At 37.8% G+C, this 21,316-nt stretch overlaps 3 protein-coding genes across 3 annotated transcripts in view; 2 read left to right on the top strand and 1 right to left on the bottom strand.

The window, feature by feature from the left end:
* The first annotated feature begins 3,218 nt into the window (after positions 1–3,218).
* LOC108573222 lies at positions 3,219–17,478 on the top strand. The gene is made up of 7 exons (XM_017935611.1): positions 3,219–3,675; positions 9,462–9,667; positions 9,747–9,882; positions 10,251–10,384; positions 11,520–11,870; positions 16,444–16,551; positions 16,627–17,478. Exons 1-7 carry the CDS (start codon positions 3,603–3,605, stop codon positions 17,476–17,478), a joined length of 1,860 nt encoding a protein of 619 aa, XP_017791100.1. The 5' UTR covers positions 3,219–3,602.
* Positions 17,479–17,699: 221 nt separating this feature from the next.
* LOC108573243 (glucose-induced degradation protein 8 homolog) lies at positions 17,700–19,534 on the bottom strand. The gene is made up of 4 exons (XM_017935635.1): positions 19,487–19,534; positions 19,053–19,326; positions 18,592–18,986; positions 17,700–18,437 (listed from the first exon to the last, which is right to left on the bottom strand). The coding sequence occupies exons 2-4, from the start codon at positions 19,192–19,194 to the stop codon at positions 18,261–18,263; spliced, it is 714 nt and encodes a 237-aa protein (XP_017791124.1). The 5' UTR covers positions 19,195–19,326; positions 19,487–19,534; the 3' UTR covers positions 17,700–18,260.
* A 37-nt stretch (positions 19,535–19,571) lies between these two features.
* LOC108573242 (parafibromin) overlaps positions 19,572–21,316 on the top strand; it is a 2,877-nt gene continuing 1,132 nt past the window's right edge. The window contains exons 1-2 of the mRNA XM_017935634.1: positions 19,572–19,747; positions 20,135–21,316. The exon at positions 20,135–21,316 is cut by the window's right edge and continues 119 nt beyond it. Of these exons, the coding sequence (XP_017791123.1) occupies positions 19,617–19,747; positions 20,135–21,316 (1,313 nt within the window). The 5' untranslated portion in view covers positions 19,572–19,616. The remainder of the gene's footprint in view (positions 19,748–20,134) is intronic.

Raw genomic sequence — 21,316 nt, forward strand, 5'->3', positions numbered from 1 at the left:
TTGTCCTCGCTCCGCTTAATTCTTCCTTCACGCGACGCTATATGATCCGATTCGGCCAACGTGTTCTCCACTTCGATATTTGTGAGAGAAAACGCGGTTCCATGGAGTTTTAACCCAGTCAGACCCGAAACACCCCGCTCGTCATCTTCTCAGCACCATAAAGTTCTTCCTTGGCTCCGCCTAATTCTTCCTTGCATTCACGCTGATCAAATACGCTCGTCCCTCGGATCCGCGTTACGCGCAGACAATTCACACCGCATTAATCGCGTGCAGCCGGCACGCGACGTGTTTTCGACGAACTCGATCGTTCTTGCGGACAACAAAGCCACCCTTTGTCGCTACACGGGCTTTTGGAAAAGGAAGAAACAAGACTGGATCAAACGAGAACGGTCGTGTTGTTCGATTCCATAGGAAAACCACTTGGAAAACCGGCGAATTTGGGAATTTTTTTCTGAAAAACTCGAAGAGATAAACGAACGGGAGATTTTTTGTTTGAACGATAAATCCATTAGCTAGACAAAATCATGGTTACAGTATAGAGTGGTGTCTTTACGGACGCTGTTTACGTTAAAATGTAAGTCTAGAGGCGAAAAATTTAGCGGATTTTTAAAATCAAGATGAATTATAAAAAGTTTAAATCGGGGCTCTCTCCGAAATAAAAAGCACTCCTTTTTGCTCCGAGCAGAGCAGAGAGCAGCGGCCGGAGTAAATGACGTCGACAGTCGCAAATGGAATGGGGAACAGCGGTAATGGTGGGAGTGCAGGCTCGTAAGTAGCCATGTGTTGTTACGTTCGTGGGGCATTTCGTACCATCGGTTTCTTTTTTTAACACACGCCTATCTTCGAAGCATAGTTCTCATTCTTAGACTGGGCGATCACTACTATACGTTCAAACAGTGCTCCATCACAGGATCCATATAGCGTACTGGTGCCATTTCTCGAAAAGCTGGCCAAAATTCATAATTTCGTAGGATTATCAAAAAAATTAATATTCTTATGTTTTCGAAGATGCAAAGTTCAAAATGGAGGATCTAATATCACTGGTATAAACGTTTTTAAGTTAACTTTTATGAAAATTGATTATATTCCGATTTTTAACTATAACTAGAATGTCGAATTTAATATGAGCACGTTAATTTCAAAACGTTTTTGAAATTGATTATTTTGAAAATGTTATCATTTCCGATTTTAGTGAAAAACGCAGCATTTCTGCGTTTAGTAGATTACGTAGTTCAAATATATTGTCGAAAATAACAAAAGTAAACTGTGGATTATAAGTACAGTAGAGCGTCAGTTATCCGAACCATCGATTCGAGGGGTATGACTGTATTCCATGGTTAAAAAAAAATTAAAGATTATGTACTGTAAAAAATAAACTTTCTTAATAAATGTATATTGTTACTTCAAAGCATTTTTTTTTAATATTTTCATCAATAAGAAATTTTAGGCTTCATTCCTATTAGTTATAAACTGGGTAAGTACCTACATGCATATGTTTCATTAAGTGAACTGTTTGATTATCCGAACAATTCGATTTTCCGAACCACCCCAGTCCCAATTGGTTCAGACAACTGACGCTCTACTGTATTGTTTGAAATAAAGAATGCTGTTTTATTCCTATACTAATTACTGTCATTATTTGTATTCTCATTCCGCATCATAATCGGATGTGCTAAGCAGAATTTGAATTCAGTCAATCAATTCGAAATATTCGAATTTTAGGTAAACCAATGAAATTGAAAATATTGAAAAATTGAAACTCAACCAATGCCATTAAAGTAAGCACCATTTGAATTCGGCTAATCAAATTGGAAATATTCAATGTTTAAATTCAACTTGCTGATAAGTTTCGTTGCGGACGAAATAGAGCCTGAAACATGCCAAGTGCGTAAGTAGAATGGGTCCGTGTGTAGTCAGACAGATAGGGAATCATCTTACCGTAATCATGCCGGTACTCTACCAGGCAAATTAGCTGCAGTAGATTATTTATACCAAATCACTGTCCATATTCCGCCTACATGACAGTCTCCTGCAACCTGGACCGCTGTATTCCTTAATCTTTTCTTTCATTAAAATTACATAGAGCAAGTCGGGTTCCACTATTTTGGTGCCACAAAATTCATACATACACAAACTGTTTCTAAAATGTCTCATCTCACGACATTGGGGAAATTAAAATTTCAAGATGATTCCAAAAATTACTTCCATTCATTCTACAAGGTGTTTCCATATTCCAAATGACATCTTTCTACAGAAAGAAATTTCTTTTTTCCAATCGCACATAACTTCTTCCAAGAATGTTGAGAAAATTATTTCCCATCTACTAGATACTTCAAAAATTCTCTAATCTTGCTTATATGTATACTCATAGACTGCTGTCACAATTCCTCGTTTGACTTTAAGAAAAAAAATCTCAGACCATTTTACAACCTAAAATCCTAACTAGGTACAAATAATTCCTTTCATTCTTCCTACCGAGTGTCTAAAAAATTTTTAAACCCAAGAATAAAATATTCAAAATCATCTCTTTCGACAAATTAAAAACCTCTCTCTTCCTCCTCCCGCGCAGCCCCCACAAAAGAACCTATTTCCCATCTAAAGATGCTCGAAAAATCCCCAACCTTCCAGATTCCACTTTCCCTTCGAAAATATCGTCCCACAAAAAAGATTGCTCGACACCATGACACACCATAAACCCTCCAATCCCTACCAATCAATTCCATAGCAACCCTCTATGCGGGGGGAGGAGGGGGCCAAGCATGCATCGAAAGAAAGAAGCTACCAAGAGGGGAAACAATCAAAAATCCGCATAATTCTCGGCGGAAGAGACTCGCTGCCGGGAGCGGGTCGCCCGGAGCGTAGCGTATTTCCCCCCAATTTCGTTAGCGCCTGCACACACGCAACGCGGCCTGCCTTCGCGCAGCGACAGAGCGAGACGGAGCGGCTTTGCAGCGATCATCGACTGGTTGCATCGCGCAGGCGCGCTGGAACCGACTCATACACTCTCTGTCTCCCTCACTCGCATTTCTCCTCCGAGTAACGTCGCCCTTGTTCCCGCCATTGCTCCCTGGCCGCTCCTCCACCCTACCCCCATCAACCAACCCAGCCTTGCCCCCACCAGTGTGAGCTGACCGTGTCGCTAGCAGCGGCGAGGTGCACCACCACCACCACCACCACGAACAAGAGCATCAGTGGTAGCAGCAGCAGCCAAGCAGCGACACACCAGCGTGAAACGCGAGGTGCTGGTGTGCGGCCCGATGCCGCAGTATCTACTACCACCACACCGATCTCCTATAGATTTTCAATTAGTCCGCGCGTAACGTGGAAAATAATGTACCACCACAACACCTGCTGACCGTCCACCTCGCGAAACCTCGTACTTCTCGTCACGTTCGAGGTCCCTCAATTCCGTTTCAAGAGAAACACATTTCTGACTCTGTGATTTCGACGAGACAGCTAACTCAACCGATATAGATACTGGAACACAAATCGATCTCCTTCCCAACATCGTGTGCGTGAACAGTGCTAACCGTGGAGCACCAGAACGATGTCTGGTGGTCAGTGACGGGCTCCTCGATCGGTCCACGGCCGCCACACCGAGGATGCCACTTTCGATGAATCCTGGGACCCTGGTGTCCAGGTTTATGGCTCTCTCCGCGTTCCTAATGCACTCAGGTAGGCCTCTATTAATGTTTAACGGGTACTCGGTGTTTGAAGTTTTGGAGAGTTTTCTCATTTTTTGTTTCTTTTAATGACAAGCTAAATAAGATAACGATTATTGGTTAGGGGTATAGGATGTTTTAATATAGGGTGAACTGGGTGTAGAAAGTTGTTTGGATATTTGAACGAGTCTAAGGCACATAGGTGGCCACAGCCTCATCGATCGTCGTATCTGGCGTGTGCAATTCGTGTAATTTCAATATCCTTAAAATATCTGACTGATGTTGGTCCACGTGGAAATGGGGAGACAATAGTGTGACGTGAACAATCATCGATTTCTAACCTCAAATCAGATGACTTGTGGGATGTTGTTGAAAATTATTGCTTGATACGAGATGGACCTTAAAAATTGCAAAAATTAAGTGTCTCGTAAGATGTTAATTTTTGTGGGACTACATGAGATTTCAAGGTTATTTTCTTTTTTTAGGAATTGAATTGGACGTCCAGATTTTTTATATAAGTTATTTGAACAGTTGTGGGACTTTTAGGTTATGTTTGAATTAATTAAATTTTTCTCCCGGTTCTTTTGAGGTTATATTTAAAGTTGGGAATACTTTGGAGGGAAAGGGAGGATTTAAAGTTGGTTTACAACGGTGAACAGGTTGATTCAACGGGTGTCATTCGAAAGAGCGGGGCCAGAATTTCCTTCGGTGGCGATAGTGCAAGCTTCCGTGAGAGAATGGCGGTAATACGGTAACCAACAGACATTTAGATAGGATCCGCTTTGTCGAGGATAGAAATAGGATTACCGGGCCGCGGAAGTCCTCGAGGATAAGCGTAAAAGTGGTTAAATTCCGGCTGTGAATAAAAGTTACCACGGAAATCGGTATTAGAAGGAATCGACACTATTTTTAACCTAACTTAAATTTTAACTTAAATTCGAGTCAGGGTAAATAAAATTCTGATGAAATTTTGAAGAATTTTCTGTAGAGAATACTTAACACAAACTGAATCCAAAATCATGTTCGAGAAAAGTTAGGTTAATTTTGTCTTTCTATCGATTTAAAAAAGATTTTTTGTTTAAATTCGAGAAAAGTTAGATTACATTTGTGTTCCGACTGATTTAAAAAGAATTTGTATAAATTCGAGGGAAGTTAAGTTAGGTTCAAGTTATATTTGATGGAAAATATGGCAACTAAGATAGGTTCAAACTTAAAGTTAGATTTAAACTGAAATGAATTTGGTCCTGGTTAGGTTCCAATTTAGTCACAATGAATTTCATGGGAAATATTAAACCTAACCAGTAGAGCTAAACTTAGATTCAAATCTAAGGTTAGGTTAGGTTAGTTTAGAGTAGTAAGGTAAACGAGGTTTCAGGTAGGTCTTCGTTAAATTGACAAACATTGAACCTAATCTAAATTAAATTTGAATTGTTATAAAATTATAAAAGAATATTGACTTTAATCTGGACGTGATTCAAACTCAAATTTAACTATCAAGTGAGCCAGATTTGGCTTTAATTAAATTTAACTGAACTTAAAAAAGGAATCCCACAATACACATTGAGAGGAGCCATGAAAACCTAACAAAAATATCAAACCTAACCTACATCCAACTCAAGTGAAAATTCCAACTTTAATAGAGCTAAATTAAATTTCACTTAACCTAAAAGAAGAAGGAGTCTAACAGCAGACACGGAAAATAACCTCAAAAAATAAAAAGAAAACAATTCCTTCACATTGTAACCAAAATAAAAAAAAAAGAGGGGAAGATAAAAAAATAATCAGTTCGTAGTGTCTCGTGTAGGTCAACGCATTCAAGGCACGTTCGCACAGAACGATAAGCCGCCCAGCGACAAACGATCCCCGGCCGATAACTTTTTCCCAGCGTCACGCGACCACTTCGCCTAATCGCTTCAAGGACCATTCCCAATCAAGAAACAAGTACATATATAGATATTCGGACGCGTAAAGCGATTTGTGATGTCACGTTCAGTTTAAAAGACGCCAATGTATATAACCAGCCCCCGCGAGAAAGCATATTACGACAAGTCGTTAATTCGAGCACACTAATTGGCTAAATTTCCAATAAACCTCCTACACCGTCGCCGGTGTGCTTTCGGACTCAGTTTAAATAAAACAATAAAGTCTCGATCATCCCTTGCAACTCGACGCTCTCGTTCATTCATTCCTCCCTACCCTACTCTCACCACACCTCCCCACACCCCACCCCGTTGTTGTACTGCTTTCCGACTTTCAAATTCTGCCAGTGAGAGCAGAACGCAGGCTGAACTTTGTCTGTGAATGGTCTGATTGCGTTTTTCAAAATGGTGAATAATTTTCAGGCGAAAGGGATGGTAATTATGAACTTGGGAATTGGTATTATATTACCAAAAAAATTTATTTCGATTTTTTCTTCATTATATAAATGGTAAATCCTCTGAAACTTTTTTGATTACCTGATGTAAAAATTTGTTCATTGAATATGGAATTTTTTTTTTTCAAGGATAGTTGTAAAATTTTTTAATGGAATTAAGAATGAATGACGTTAGATGCAAAATGATTTTCTGCATCTTACTATGAGTGTAATAACTAGTATGATGATATAATTTTGATATTCGTATTAAGAAACCAGAATATAATTCAGAATAGAAAATTGAAAGGGCAGTGAACAAAAATTTTTTCTGTGCGCAGAATAATATGGCAACAAAATTTCCATGATATCTGGATTAAGTTAGATGGTGACGCCATCTATGATTTTACAAACAGTTTAGGGACAGGCAGATAATAGTGTTTGTTATATAACAGATGAGATGCAGGCACAGGCGACGTACAGGATGGACAGGAGTTAAGGAATTACATACAATCCAACCATCAAAGATGGTAAAATCGACAGATACAATAAATCCTCTCTTATTAAATTTGCATAAAAAGATACATACATATATTGAATTGCGTGAGTAGAACTGTTCACGATCTTTTGACAGCAGTAGAACACGTGCATGTGACGAATCATCTACTAATAAACAATTACGTTACTTTTTTATTTGTAATTTCGTAATTACGTTTAATTCCAGTTCCAACCACTACTAATGTTCTAATCTTATTCTATGCTGAATCGGTAACGTTGGTAGCGACACGAAAATGGTAAGGGTATTCTTGGTCCCAAAGCCCCGGACAAAAAGTTCCATAAGATGTTAGGTCTATCCTGTACGTCATCTGTGATTATATTTCATGTCCTATATAACTAACAGAGCAAACACACACAGTGTTCCACTTAAAACAAATTTTTAATGGCCTCGAAACGAGTGACAGAGCTTGTCTAAAAAAATTTTTAATCACGTCGGAACTCAAAGTAATCCATAAAAAAAACAATTCTCACGACCCCAATATTTAAAGTGCTCCATTAAAAGAATTACAAACTTCTATACTTCGTGTTTTAGCTTGTTTAAAAAAAATTCCGTGGCCCTCGTAAAACCTAACCTAACTATCGAACAATTTTTCTCATCAATTATTAACACATGACAAATTACAGAAATCACCATGCTCTCTATCAGTCATCATACTCGTATTTTGAAACACCATATACACACCCGCGCGCAAAGAGCAAAGAAAAAAACAGTCAGAGAGGAAGAGAGAGAGATTCATAGAGAGAAAAGCGAGAGGCGAGAGAGAACACACTGAAAGAGGCAAACAGAAAGGAGAAAGAGAAAAAATCACAGTCAGAAAAAGACAAAAGAGAGCGCTGGCAATTCGATAATTCGTGGTTGGAAAAAATACGGTCGGGCATGCGAGCTGAAAATTAACGCCATAAGCCATCGTGTACCGTTTAATTCGAAGCATAAGCGTGTAACGTTGGACCGATAATACACCCGGTAAATAATCTGAGTATATATCTGGCCGTTGATTAACCACCCCACTTGACAGTTTCGTCCAACCCTCGTCCGATTGCCTTTAATTAAATCGACCGTGTCCGTGTCCGTCACGAGCACGTGCGAGCAGCGTCGCGACACCATCCGTCCGCCACTGCCACGAAACGATGCGACTGGTCGGCGTAGTTCGTGAACATTTCGTTAACGTTTTACCGACTGAGTAATTTCAAAAGCCGAGGAACTTTTAAATACAGACGATGTATAGGACAGACGACGTACAGGATGGACCAACATCTTATGGGACTTTTTGTTCGGGACTTTGGGATCGAGAAGACCCTTACCATTTTCGTGTCACTACCAACGTTACCGATTCAGCATAGAATAAGATTATAACCACAGTCGAGGTACAAGATAGACCTAACATCTTATGGGACTGTTTGTCTGTAGTGTTAGGTCTATTCTTCACCTCGTCTGCGCCTGCACGTCGTCTGTACTCTTACCAGTGGGCGAACTAGTATCGGTAAAATAGGAATCTTCAAAAAAAAAGCTATAATCAAACAAACACAGGAAATACACACTTAAAAAAAAGAAGAAAATACCTTTCAGTATTAATGAAAAAATTAAGTGTGTATGCGTGAAACGATTGTGGAAGTTACTTAAGGTCACTTGAAAAATTACAGCCGCCCAGTTTGAGTAGCGTTTTGTGGGTCAACCGCGTTGCAAATAATAGGTTGATGAAGAAAAAGAAGGTGGCGGGAGGATAAGTGAAAGGCAATAAGGATAATAGATAATAAAAAGGAAGCTAGCAGCTTAACGCATGCTGCATTTGTCGATTTCGCATCTATGCAATAAACGTGGTGCATGAGGAAAAGGGAAGAGGAGTGGCGGAAAAGGGGAATAGCGCACGATCCTTTGAATATCTGACTGGAAATCGCTGTTTTTCCAACCGTCGACAAAACGGAAATTCACCAACAACGTCGTCGATGAGACGATACAATTTAATTGTCCTTCCAATCCCCCTCCTGTATCGTTTCCAATAACTTCTGTCTCCACTGGGATAGAGAGATGGAAATGGGAAAAGGGAGCACGCGCTCGATTAACTACCGTTACTCCGTGATGAGGAGGCATTTGTTCAGTTTCGTGATGTATTTTCCGTTAGATCGGGGATAATTTTAAGAAGCTTACCGCATAAGAGGATCACCTAATAGTTACAAACATTTTTCGACGTTTTCCGCATCTCGTGTCCCCTCCAAGATCCTTTTAAAGAACGTTTTTCGTAAGTGTTGACTATATGGGTTACCTGATTTTAGGGGCGTCAGGAGATTCAGAATACGCTCTATAGATGACAGTATTAAGTTGAATAGCTCTAGTTATGGTTAGACATGATACTAAAGATTTGAAAATTGAATTGAATTTTTGAAGGTGACTGAAAATCGAATTGATTCTATAAATTTTGGTGGGCAGACACTTTTACGAGTAGAAGGATACTGTTAACCTTAACCCATAGGGAGAACAACCTCTATAAATTTACCATAAACACCACTATACGTGATCGGGTGGAAAATTTTTTTCTGATTACAATCAAACGTCTCAGATAACCAAACTGAGGATATGTCAAGCTTACGACTTCGAATAAAAAGTTTCTGAAGATATATTTTACTATGTCTGGGGAAAAAATTGCGAAGTATAATCGATGAAAGTATTAAGTAGCAATCCTGATTTTATGCTATGAAACCCAGGATACCATGCAACATTTTTTAAAGTGCAAAGGCATCAAAGCTAAGGCATACCTCATGCGGCCCTGACGGAAGTTTCAGGTCTTTATTTCGTGAGGTTTCTGTCGATTTGCATGCTCAAACATATAAACTTTGACCGATCTTGCAACCTAGTTATATTTCTTCCACCGACTATACCATGGCTATACTTTCAGGTATCGTGGCCCTACGCATGACAGCGCTGCAAATACCTCAGCACGTACTACTGAACGAAACGGTGCGTATGCAGTGCAACTTCAACCTAGACAAAGAGGTATTGTATTCGGTGAAATGGTACAAGGATGGCCACGAATTTTATCGCTTCGTTCCCAGAGACGAACCCGATGTTCAGACGTTCCGTGTGCCCGGTGTGAACGTCAACGTGAGTGCACTCAAGAGGAACATTAATTATAGTCATTCTTGAGACAATGGGTATAAATTCTTTTTTTTTCTTTTTGTAGATTCGCAATTCCACGGAAAGGTCTGTGGTGTTGAACAACGTGAACCTGACCAGTACAGGGAGGTACCGATGCGAAGTGTCTGCTGAGGCCCCAGCCTTCCAAACCGTGTCTGATCATGCAGACATGACCGTAGTAGGTAAGTTTTCGTTAACCCTTTAAGTACAATGGAGCTATATCTATGTTCACAAAAAATTATGGACGCAACCAATAAACTAATATATCTTTAAACAATAAAAATAGTTAGCGTGGTCATTAACACGTTTATTTGAGGATATTCTAATTTCGATATAATTTAGTTGTAAATTGTACGTGCAAATTAATATCTTGACACGACGTCTTCCGTCCACAAAGGGTTAAATCATTTAATTCGATAAATTTGCAAAATGGCGTCCTAATTGAGATAAGGTTAACATAACCTAATTATTGCTACAATTTTGATAAACCTCGAAATCACTGATTGGATTGCTAATAATACAGAAGAAGAAAAAATTGCTATCGTTTCAGTTCTTCCCGATGAAGGGCCACGAATAACGGGTGGCCGTTCCCGATACCAAGTTGGAGAAGTCGTTTGCATGAACTGCACGTCCGCACCCTCAAAACCGGCCGCCTTGTTGACTTGGTTCATCAATGGCGACCCGGTAAGTAGCCAATAAAAATATTCCACTAAATGACACTCTGTCCGTAACGTAATGAAAACTGACCAATCAACAGCTGGTCATTCGAGATAACGATATCACAGACGAGATATATGATAGACCTTGAACATAATGTATTTTTGCGTCCAACGTTTCGAAATACCGATCGTGTAAAAAGTAGAGTTTTTGTTATGCCCTCTACGATGTAAAGCGGTAAGTTTAGGAATTACATACAATCCAACCATCAAAGATGGTAAAATCGACAGATACAATAAATCCTCTCTTATTAAATTTGCATAAAAAGATACATACATATATTGAATTACTTGGGTAGAACTGTTCACGATCTTTTGACAGCAGTAGAACACGTGCATGTGACGAATCATCTACTAATAAACAATTACGTTACTTTTTTATTTGTAATTTCGCAGTTACGTTTAATTCCAGTTCCAACCACTACTAATGTTCTAATCTTATTCTATGCTGAATCGGTAACATTGGTAGCGACACGAAAATGATAAGGGTCTTTTCGGCCCCAAAACCTCGAACAAAAAGTTCCATAAGATGTTAGGTCTATCCTGTACCTCGTCTGTGGTAGAACCAATATTTTGCAAATAAATTGATGTATAAATGATAAAATCTCGAAGCAAAAAATTAATCATAAATTTTTCATGCCAAATTATATTTATAATTATCAAACTATTACTCGAGTGCAAAGGATTAATACCGTATAACTTTAATGAAAAATTATGAGCAAAAATTTGTAAATTTAATGCACAAATTACATACGTCTCTGAGTATTGTCATTTAATGTTTTAATTTACGACCCCACTGCATCGGTTCCGCTGGCTATACCTTTTTACTCAACTCGTTAACGTATGCTTAATTAATCTTATGAATAAATGACTACGTTCAGAAGTATTTCCCAGCAAACAGGTTAATTTCAATGGATAAAGAATCCATCGAGAGAGCGACAAAGGACTGACAAAAGGCAGCATGTGAAAAGAGTGAGCTCTAATCGCGCGTTCCCAGGCGAAACCAAGTCGTCCACAATAAACAGAGACGCCACGTGATTGTTTCCCAGACTCTATGACTATCCGTTCTCCATTGTCACGAAAACAATTCAACGGCTTTCCAGGCCGATACCCAGTACCTGAAGGGACCGCACATTACCGACGTGGATGAGAAGGGCCTGGAAACCGCGGTGTTGGGCTTGGAGTTCCGTGTCGCCAACAAACACTTCAAACGAGGCGACATGAAGCTCAAATGCTTGGCAACAATAGCGACTGTCTATCTGCAGAGCAACAAGGTGAGCGTGGAGGGGGACGAGAGGATCCTGAAAGCGCCGGTAATGGAGAGTCGCGAGACCAGGGCGCAGAGCCACACTCGCAACGACTTAATCAATGGTAAAGTAAACTTTTACCATCATTACTTCGAACAAAAGAGAAAAAACTTCCCCAGAAAATCATCAGATGCCACCACTAACAACGTGGGTGTGGGAAATTAATTATCAAGATTATTAATTTTCGAAATTTTCTTGTATTTTCAGTTGACTCTTACAAGGTTCAATATATTCTGTCCTTTAATAATTAAAAACTATTTGCAAAAGTTGAATAAAGGAGCAAAAACGAATAAAATAACATGCCAACTAATAACTGCTCTACATTTCACAATTTCCCGCACAAAAATCAACAAACTAATGTTAGTAACTTAAGATTACGTCGTCACAATGAAGGCCCATTCTAAATTTCTAACGATTTGATATTTTCTGTAATCTATATTCTCTTATTCTTGAACTTCTAATTACATTTTTTGTAGAATTACAAATATGTACAATGAATGAACGAGGTTATAATCATAACGCCAAGGCTATTCTTTCCTTAGTGGTGGGAAATTTAAATCGCGTATATGAGCAGATTTTTGAAATTTTAAAATATCAATTGCAATCTATGTTACTAAAGAACATTTGCAAATTGCAACTTTTTCGCGGTTGAACCTACCAGATCACTGTTTATGATTTCACAGATCAGCGGTGAATATTTAAACAAAAATCATGTGAAATTCACCGAAGGTGGGAAAAGGCCGACGGATCGAGCGGGGGCACTTTCAAATGCAAATAAATCAGAAAATCGATTACCTTATGGATTAATTGACCAGCTATTAAACGCTTCATCGGTCTGATAAATAATTCATCGATCAAAAACGAGACAACGGTTCAGAGTCAAATAGCGGTTAATCTGGTCAAAAAGTATCCAATCGGAAAGATTAAAAGCGTTTATCAGGCAAAATAATACCGTGTAGCGACAAAAACGCTTGTTTATTGTTGTACAAAATTTTATTAGAAGAAAAAGTGTCACTGGAACGATACGTGATATCCTTGGTTCAATTCAAGCAATAGAGTCAGAAAAGGAAGTTTTCATATTGTTATTGCTTTCAACTACAAAGAATATTTTACATCAGGCCCAATTAGGCTAGTTACAAAGTGAAACATTTTACAAGAGAAGTTTCTATCGACGTGATACTGAATGCAATAACTTGAGTAATTGTAGAAGCAAGTGATGTCCATTCAAATAGAATATTCTTTTAAAGAAGGAAACTGCTATCGATACAATTTGTAAATGTGACTTCAGTGGCAATTGAAAAGCTTCTGATATTACAAAAGAAAAACTGCAAATTTTGTTTGAAGAATAAAATTAAGAAATGTTCACTTTTATATTTTGAATAAAACTAATAAAGAACATGTTAGCAGCATGAATGTGATTTAATTGTAATAATTTCCTATTTCAGGAAGTCAGACTAGAACAATATTCAACCGGATGATCATCATTCTGATCACAGCGGTGATTCTAGCGCGATAATAACAACAGTTTTTTTCACGTTGCTTCCTAAGAGTGTAAAACGAGTACGTTAGGAAATCGTTCCCATCGTATCTAATACTAATTTTTAAGCCGCGTAATCGTAATTAAATATCATATCGATAAACATGATAAAGGTGGCGTTCAAATGATCGTCGTCCACGTACAAGCAGTGGTAGGTCCATCAAACTTTTAAATTTTCTTTTTTCCCCTTAATTGACACAAATTTATTGTCATTGAAAAAATTTTTCCACCACAAATTCAATCTTTAAAGATGCTACGAATACACAAATTTATTCTATTTGATTTACCTATAATTTCCTTGAAAAAGCTAATAAATGTTTTATAAAATATCACTGATTCCACCTGTGGACCTGCTACTGATAAATAAACGAAAATCTGTTCTAGGCTCTAAATGTATTCTCGCGTGGAGAAAAGGTCTCATTTAAAACATATCCATGGAACTAACAGAAAGAGAGAGAAAATGAAAATTACAAAAGAAAAAAAGAAACAAACAAAAACCAAAAGAAGCATAAATCCGTCTCTCCATATGCATATAAATATATACATATAAATATATGTTAGATCGTCCAAAGATCTTTATAGCGAATGACGAGAGTTCTCGTTGCTTTCCATACATTGATATACATACATATTATTTTTACCACGATTTTATAAGGGTCTTTATATTTTTACTGCATATCATTTTTTTACTCTTTAAAGAACGGGCTCCTTGTGGAAAGCTTTTTATCCATCACGGGAACTTGTTATTGTTTTGTATGAATAGTACGGAAAGCAATCAGGAACAATTTCTCATAGCTAGCTTCACGAACCGATGCTGGGTAACGGTTGTTTTCACTGAATTTCATATGAACCTATTCCAACTACCATAAATTGTGTTCTTATCAGGAATAATTCTTCATAATGTACTTTAAGTCAGTGCTGTCCAGCGTTGAGACTCCTTACACGCCTGCTCTCTCTTCGAACTGTTCTTTTGCGTAGCGTATTTTCGTCGTCAAGGAAACTACGCGTTGCTAAGGAGGCGACCATGACAGGCTAGCGTTTCTGTAGTCAAAAAAGCTTAGCAGACGCCACGCGCGACGTATGTATTTATTACCGTTTCGCCTATAAGTACTTACCATAGTAACAGAGGACGATGGTTGGGACGGTGTCTGTCTCTCAGGAGACAACTTTGGACAGTGCTACTTTAAATAATAGAAACGTAACTTACAGAAATACCAAAACACCCAAAATTCTTTTTAATACATTTGAATGTTACTTGAAATTAAAGTTGTTTAAAGTTCTATCCAGCATTGACCTAAACGGTGCATCTCATAATCTCAACTGCGACGATACTTCGGGAATCTATATTTTTATCTAGACTTTACATTCAACGATCGTGCAACCCTGTCATGTGTCTAATTTTTCCGCGCATACTATACGCCAGTTCAAATACAAGGAATTGAAGACCGCGATGAAAAAATACACGCAGCACTGCACGAAAGCGATACAGAGAAATGTTTTAAAGCGGGAATTTATAATTAATAGTGTGTTGTGTGGATGTTTTAACGAAAAATGTCTTCGCTTTCACGTGTTCCGTGCATATTTGTGTGAAAATTTTCATTCTCCTAACACGAGAATCAATGAATCGCCCCTGTGGAATACGAATAGCACATTCATTTCGTTCTAAACGTGCATCTTGCTTGTGAAATTGCCAGGCAACAAAAATTTCAAGAAATATAAGATCCTATAACTTCCTTTTTAAACAATGTAAACGTTGTTCCAATAGTACTTGAAGGTTATGAAACTTATACGTTATAGTTGTCTTCCTATTAGACGCGATTTCACAAGAAAGGTTATTAATAGAAGATTGTTAACGATATTTATTGTTGTTTATTGCTGGAATTCTATTAATTAATCGTTTGTGTGCTGTTATTCCTAGATCGATAATTCTGCCATTTGGCGCACAAAATTCGAAAGTTGCTACGAATATATGTACATATATGTTCTATACGAATAGTTTCCTTCTTTTTTTGTTAGTAAATTTCGACGAGAATGTTTTCGAATCGAACACAAAAGAGAGGAAAACGAAAACAGTATCACATACGCAACATCGTAACATTTGGTACTTAAGCTAAAAACAAATATGTGTTTCTTACGTACTAGCGTAAATATCAAAGATACTTGTCGTATCATCTAAGCGTTTAACGAACTTGTAAATATGTACATAATTTTCATCGTTATTAAAATTCACTATTATAATACCATTCGTCTCTTTGTCTTCCTTTCTAAATACACGACACCTTAAAAGTTTGCATAAAAAAAGAGTTAATTCATCCAAAGTCGTAGAATTTTTTGTGTAGAAATACTGTGAAGGAGCCTTAACACATGGCGTCCAATGTATTCAACACCTCACTTTGATTACCAAGTATCAACACTGATTAATGCATTTAAAATTCATGTCATAATTGTTGGACGATACTGCTCTTTTTTTTTTTTTTTTTTTTAACCAGAGCGATACCGTAGAATGTCTTTACTACGCGTTTTCAAACTTAAACTGTCGACGTCATCATAACACGTGATCTCCCCTTCCCCTTCATTATTAAGCATCTTATACCGAAAAGAAAGCTAAAGTAAAATATATATTATCGTACCATTGTTGCATATATATTATGAAATTTAACAATTCCTAATTAATAACGAATATTTTAAAATTTAGGAAAATAAAAATATAAATTATATTTTTATGATAATCATTCGTTTGTACGATCAGGGTGACATCTAACAACGAAAGTCAAGTATTACTCGTTATTTAAATATCTGTTAAACGTCTGAACGGCTGTGAATAATTAAGTATTTATACAGTGGATTAGAAAGAAAACTGTAGAATTTTTTAAGTAAAAATAGTACGTAGCAAGAAATACGCACTTAATTTTCGTAATTTATTCATTACGTGCACGCATTTCGAAATTCCGTATGTATAACCTCAATGCGCCAGAGATAACTTTACGAACCCTTTAATATTTTAAATATACAAACACTAACAAAACATTACACACTCAATAAAACAATAACTATAAAACTTTTAATAATTTTGTCTACTAATACCTTACTATCATTATAGATATGTAGATTTTATTAAACTGTGATGTACCATACAGAAATTTAATAATGAATAAGTGTTTAACAATTCTTTTTTTCATTTAGATGGAACCTATGACATTGGGATCACCTGTTGGAAGTCCTGTGCTAAGTCCTGGAGCTCCAAGAACCTCTGCATACCTTCCAAACTACCTTTTAGGTGATGCTACAGCGGTATGTAAAATCTACTATTAAATTTGATTGTATTATAATGCAATACATTAAATAATTATCTTTCCAATATTCTAGCCAGCTAAAGTGAATCTAACTAATCTTCAAGATACTCCAAAGCAATTACACGTTGGAAACTTTGGTGTCACTTCTCCACTTTTTTCATATAGTACCCCAGACTATCGTACTAGTCGACAGAAAGCAGTATTTGGTGGTGCCAGTACTCCCAATACACCACAAATAGTTACAGAAAGTCACACTGGTGGACCTCCAACCAAAGGATTATTTGATAGTTTAGAAACTTCTCAGGCTGTATCACCTTATGTATCAGCTGCTAATCAAAGCACGTCATGCAATCAATCTAGGTTCTTAATGAACACAATGAACAGTTCTATATTTACGGAAAACCCATTGAATCCTAATGCGAATGAATCCCAGGGTCTTCTGCAATGGGTGACCGTTTTTGGCTTCCCCCCTAGCGATACAAATACCGTTTTAGCTCACATCTCAAGTAGAGTTCGCATAGTAGACAAACATCCTGCACCACACTCTCAGAGTAATTGGATACATTTGAAATGTGCTTCAGAACAAGAGGCTCAAAGAGCTCTTGCGTGTAATGGAAACATAGTGTCCGGATCCATTATGATCGGAGTTGTTCCTTGTACCGATGAAGGTGTTATATTAGGATCCGACAAAGAAAATCGTGCGAGAATAAACGGAAGCGTAAAGTGCTTCTCCAATCTAGGACGAATAAATCAATCGTCTGAGTATAATACACCGCGTACTCCGATTAAAATACAAAAAGCAAGACCTTTGGCAGCTGGTTACAATCAAAATCTCAGCCCTCAGTCAGTGAGATCGCCCGAGAATGTACCACAAAAATCAACAGGTCTAGTCTCTAAAGCGATGGAATACATGTTCGGATGGTAGCCTTTGATAAAGTAAATTATACATGTTTCCTTAATGACAAATATCATTTAATATGTGATCTCGTTTACGTTTTTATAAAAATCGAATACAATATAAACATGAATAATCCGAGAGAGGAATATTTGAAGATTCTAAAATCTTTTCTTATACACTTCTTCCTACATCGATAGTATGAAATATAAATCTTTATAAACATCAAATAATTATCACGCGACATTATGTTTAAACTATATTACTTCTTATTAGTACTCCTCTCTACGTTAAACTAACCACTACACCATCGACGTTGTTAAATGTTTCCTACTGTAATGTAATGTAGCTTATGATTAAGTGGCGTTAAAATTACCTCAACGACCTCGTGTCGCGTATATATTGCACAGATATTAAGGTGGTCCGTTTCTTGTGTACGCGTGTTATTTTAAAAATATCAGTAAATTTTTTACAAGCTGGTAACGAACTTGTACAATGACTCTGTCTGCAATGTTAAAAATCACGAAGCTGTTATTAATCAGTGCATTCTTCTCTCTCTCTCTCCCCCCTCCCCCTCCATCACCCTCTCACTCTAGCTCTCTTTCTCTTAATTTGCATTTAAATACATAATCGAAATTTTACACGCATTTCTTATAGAAAATAATTATTAACTATTTTAAATGGATGTCAAATCTATTCCATTTTTCTATGTCCTGTTCGTGTGTTAATCACTAATATAATACAGACGCAAGATCTTTTCTTTTCTTGCTAATAAATAAATTCACATTGTGCTGTACTTTGCCTCATCAAGATTACTTTGGACTTTCAATCGTGGCATTACCTAAGTCAGTCATTTTGGGATATTTCACTTTCTTCTTATCTAACTCATCCTGTGCCCAAAGTATCATCTTGAGCAAGTTATTTAAACGTGGGCTAGTTGATTCTTTGTACTCCATCTTCAATATGGCAGCATTCAAATCACTTGCTATCTATAGTTTCATGAAAAAACATTTGTGACTCATATAATTAGTTGTAAATCCAAAAGACCAAGTGTATTAAATCCATGAACAAAGTTATTTTTGTAATCTATTAAAAATAAAAATAAAAATTTAAACCTTATAAACAATATTAAATGCCTAGTACCTTTTGTCTGTGAGTTGGATGAAGCAGATCACTGTAAGGACTTTTGTGAGGCTCATCAAAAGCCAGCAGAGCTAAAGTACGCTCCAATTCACACAATATGTTGTTGTTTGACTCTCCAGCTTCACTCAACCTATCTTGAGCAAACTGTAAAGCTTCTTCCACTTTTCCTGTACGAATTAACTCGATCAAATGCAGCTGCTGCAGACGAAAATACAGATGTCTGTCGTTATCCAACAATTCTGGATGCAGCTGGTTCACGAGTTCCGTCGCCTTCTGAATATTTCCATTTTGAATAGCTTCTCTGATGCGAATCCTATTATCCAGAGAACTTAAATCCACTGTAGGCTCCACTCCAGATTCCTGTTGAAACTTCTCCGCAGCTTCCTTGAATCCTTCTGAATGAAAGAATCGATCGATAGTTCATATCGTATGTATACTTCGTTCGAAAACAATAAACTAACCTGTGACCAAATAATTCATAATTAAATCGTTCATTGAGGCGCGTTGCGTGTAGTTCTTCTCCAGCTTGGCCATCCATTCTTCCTTCGTTATATTATCCTGTTTCTCTGGGAAGCTCATCGTTCTTCTGCAATCTGCATCCATGTTTACGACAAGTGAATGTTAGTCGAGAGTACAGCGTACGAATTCGATCGAAGGTCTTTGCCAATATAAAGGTTCTGGGAACTGTTTGACACAACAGCTGATCTCTGATCGTTAGTCCAAACGTAAATAAACCTACGATGACAAACAGAGCGGCCTGAAAACGATCCGACTCGAACCACTCGATGAAAATATTTTCCAATACGTAAAACGGGTGACGATAATATCAGAAATATTTTTCACGAATTTATTAACGGGGGAAACCACGAATGAGACTCAATATTAAAATTCGTACAAGGTTTTCTGAATGAAGCTTCGAAATAATATCTGGAAAATTGACGTGTAAGAACGATGTGCAGTGTGTGTATGGTAATTTATTTTTTGGTTTACTGAATCTCCCGAAGGTGGGGTAATAGTTTGTAATCATGGCGGACCCGTTGAGCTTGCTACGGCAATACAATGTTAACAAAAAGGAGATAATCGAGCGTGAAAATCAAATTATATTTGGGGAGTTTTCCTGGCCGAAAAATGTGAAAACGAATTATTTAACTTACGGGTGAGTACTCATCAAACAGAATGAAAATTAGTCCCGGCAGCTGTAACCTGGAACGGATTCCACCATTAGACAATTTTCTGCGTGATCTCCCTACCACCAATGAAACGATAAACAGTTCGTGAAAAAATTGCCAGCATTTCCAGGAGCTCATGGGTCATTTGTAGGAACCTTGAACTTTGCGTATCAGAAAGAATGACAATTTCTAACCTCACTTATTGTATAAATGTCTCCTATGTTGCGGTTACGCCAATAAAAATAAAACACCCTTATCGTGACACTCTTTTTTTTTCTTTTTCTTTTTGTTTCTATGAACGTTCCTTGACGAACTCCTTGCCTTATAATTTTTGTTTAGTGGTTGAGGTTAAAAGGAGTGTTTACTGATTCTAGGTCTGGTAAAGAAGGAACACCAAAAGAATACTATACTCTCGAGTGTCTCCTATTTTTACTCAAACATGTGCAGCTCACACATCCTGTGTACGTACGACAGGCTGCAGCAGAAAATATTCCAGTTGTACGTCGACCAGACAGAAAAGACTTATTGGCCTATCTCAATGGAGAAACAGCTACATCAGCCGCCATAGACAAATCTGCTCCCCTAGAGATCCCCACTCAGGTAAAAAGGACAGCTGAAGATGGATTGGATAGCGGATCCTCCAAGAAACCTCGTTTTGAGGAGACTCATGTTCAAAAAGTCAAGGAGCAGCTTGCAGCCAGATTGGATGCTCCCAAGGAAGCTTCTGTTACAGTGGATAACATCAAATCCCTGTCTGAAGCCATGTCTGTTGAAAAGATTGCAGCTATCAAGGCCAAACGTTTGGCTAAAAAGCGTACCACCATTAAAGAGAATGATGACATTGGAATGGGGTCTGATTTACGTGTTATATTGATGGATGTGGATGATACCAAGGACATAGTTTCCAGGGAAAGGCAGTGGAGAACACGTGCAACTATTTTGCAGAGCAGTGGCAAGATTTTTGCCAAGAATATATTTGCAATACTTCAAAGTATTAAAGCTCGTGAAGAGGGCAGACAGAAAGGTCCTGCTGCACCCACACCAATGGTCACCCCACGCTCCACACCCATGCGGCCATTGCCACAGCCAGCTGTGTACAATCGGTATGATCAGGAAAGATTTATTAGGCAAAAGGAGGAAACAGAAGGATTTAAAATTGACACAATGGGTACTTATCATGGCATGACTCTGAAGTCTGTGACAGAAGGCACGAATCCAGCAGTTAGAAAACCAGCAAGCAATCCTTCCACTACTCCAAACTCTGGTCTCCTACCCACTTCTGCAGCCAAGCTCACTCCACAGCAAGCAGCGCAGAACAAACGACCCAGTAGAACTCCTATCATTATCATTCCAAGTGCAAATACATCACTGATCACAATGTACAACGCAAAAGACATACTTCAAGATCTGAAGTACCTTAGTAACGAAGAGAAACGTGCACAAGGCAGTAAACGAGAAAACGAGGTCCTTCTACAACGTCGAAAAGAGGGTGGTCTCACAGTTCCATACAGGGTAGTGGATAATCCACAAAAGCTTACAAATGCAGACTGGGAAAG

This window comes from Habropoda laboriosa, unplaced genomic scaffold (assembly GCF_001263275.1).
Source record: "Habropoda laboriosa isolate 0110345459 unplaced genomic scaffold, ASM126327v1 scaffold134, whole genome shotgun sequence".
Lineage (NCBI taxonomy): Eukaryota > Metazoa > Arthropoda > Insecta > Hymenoptera > Apidae > Habropoda > Habropoda laboriosa.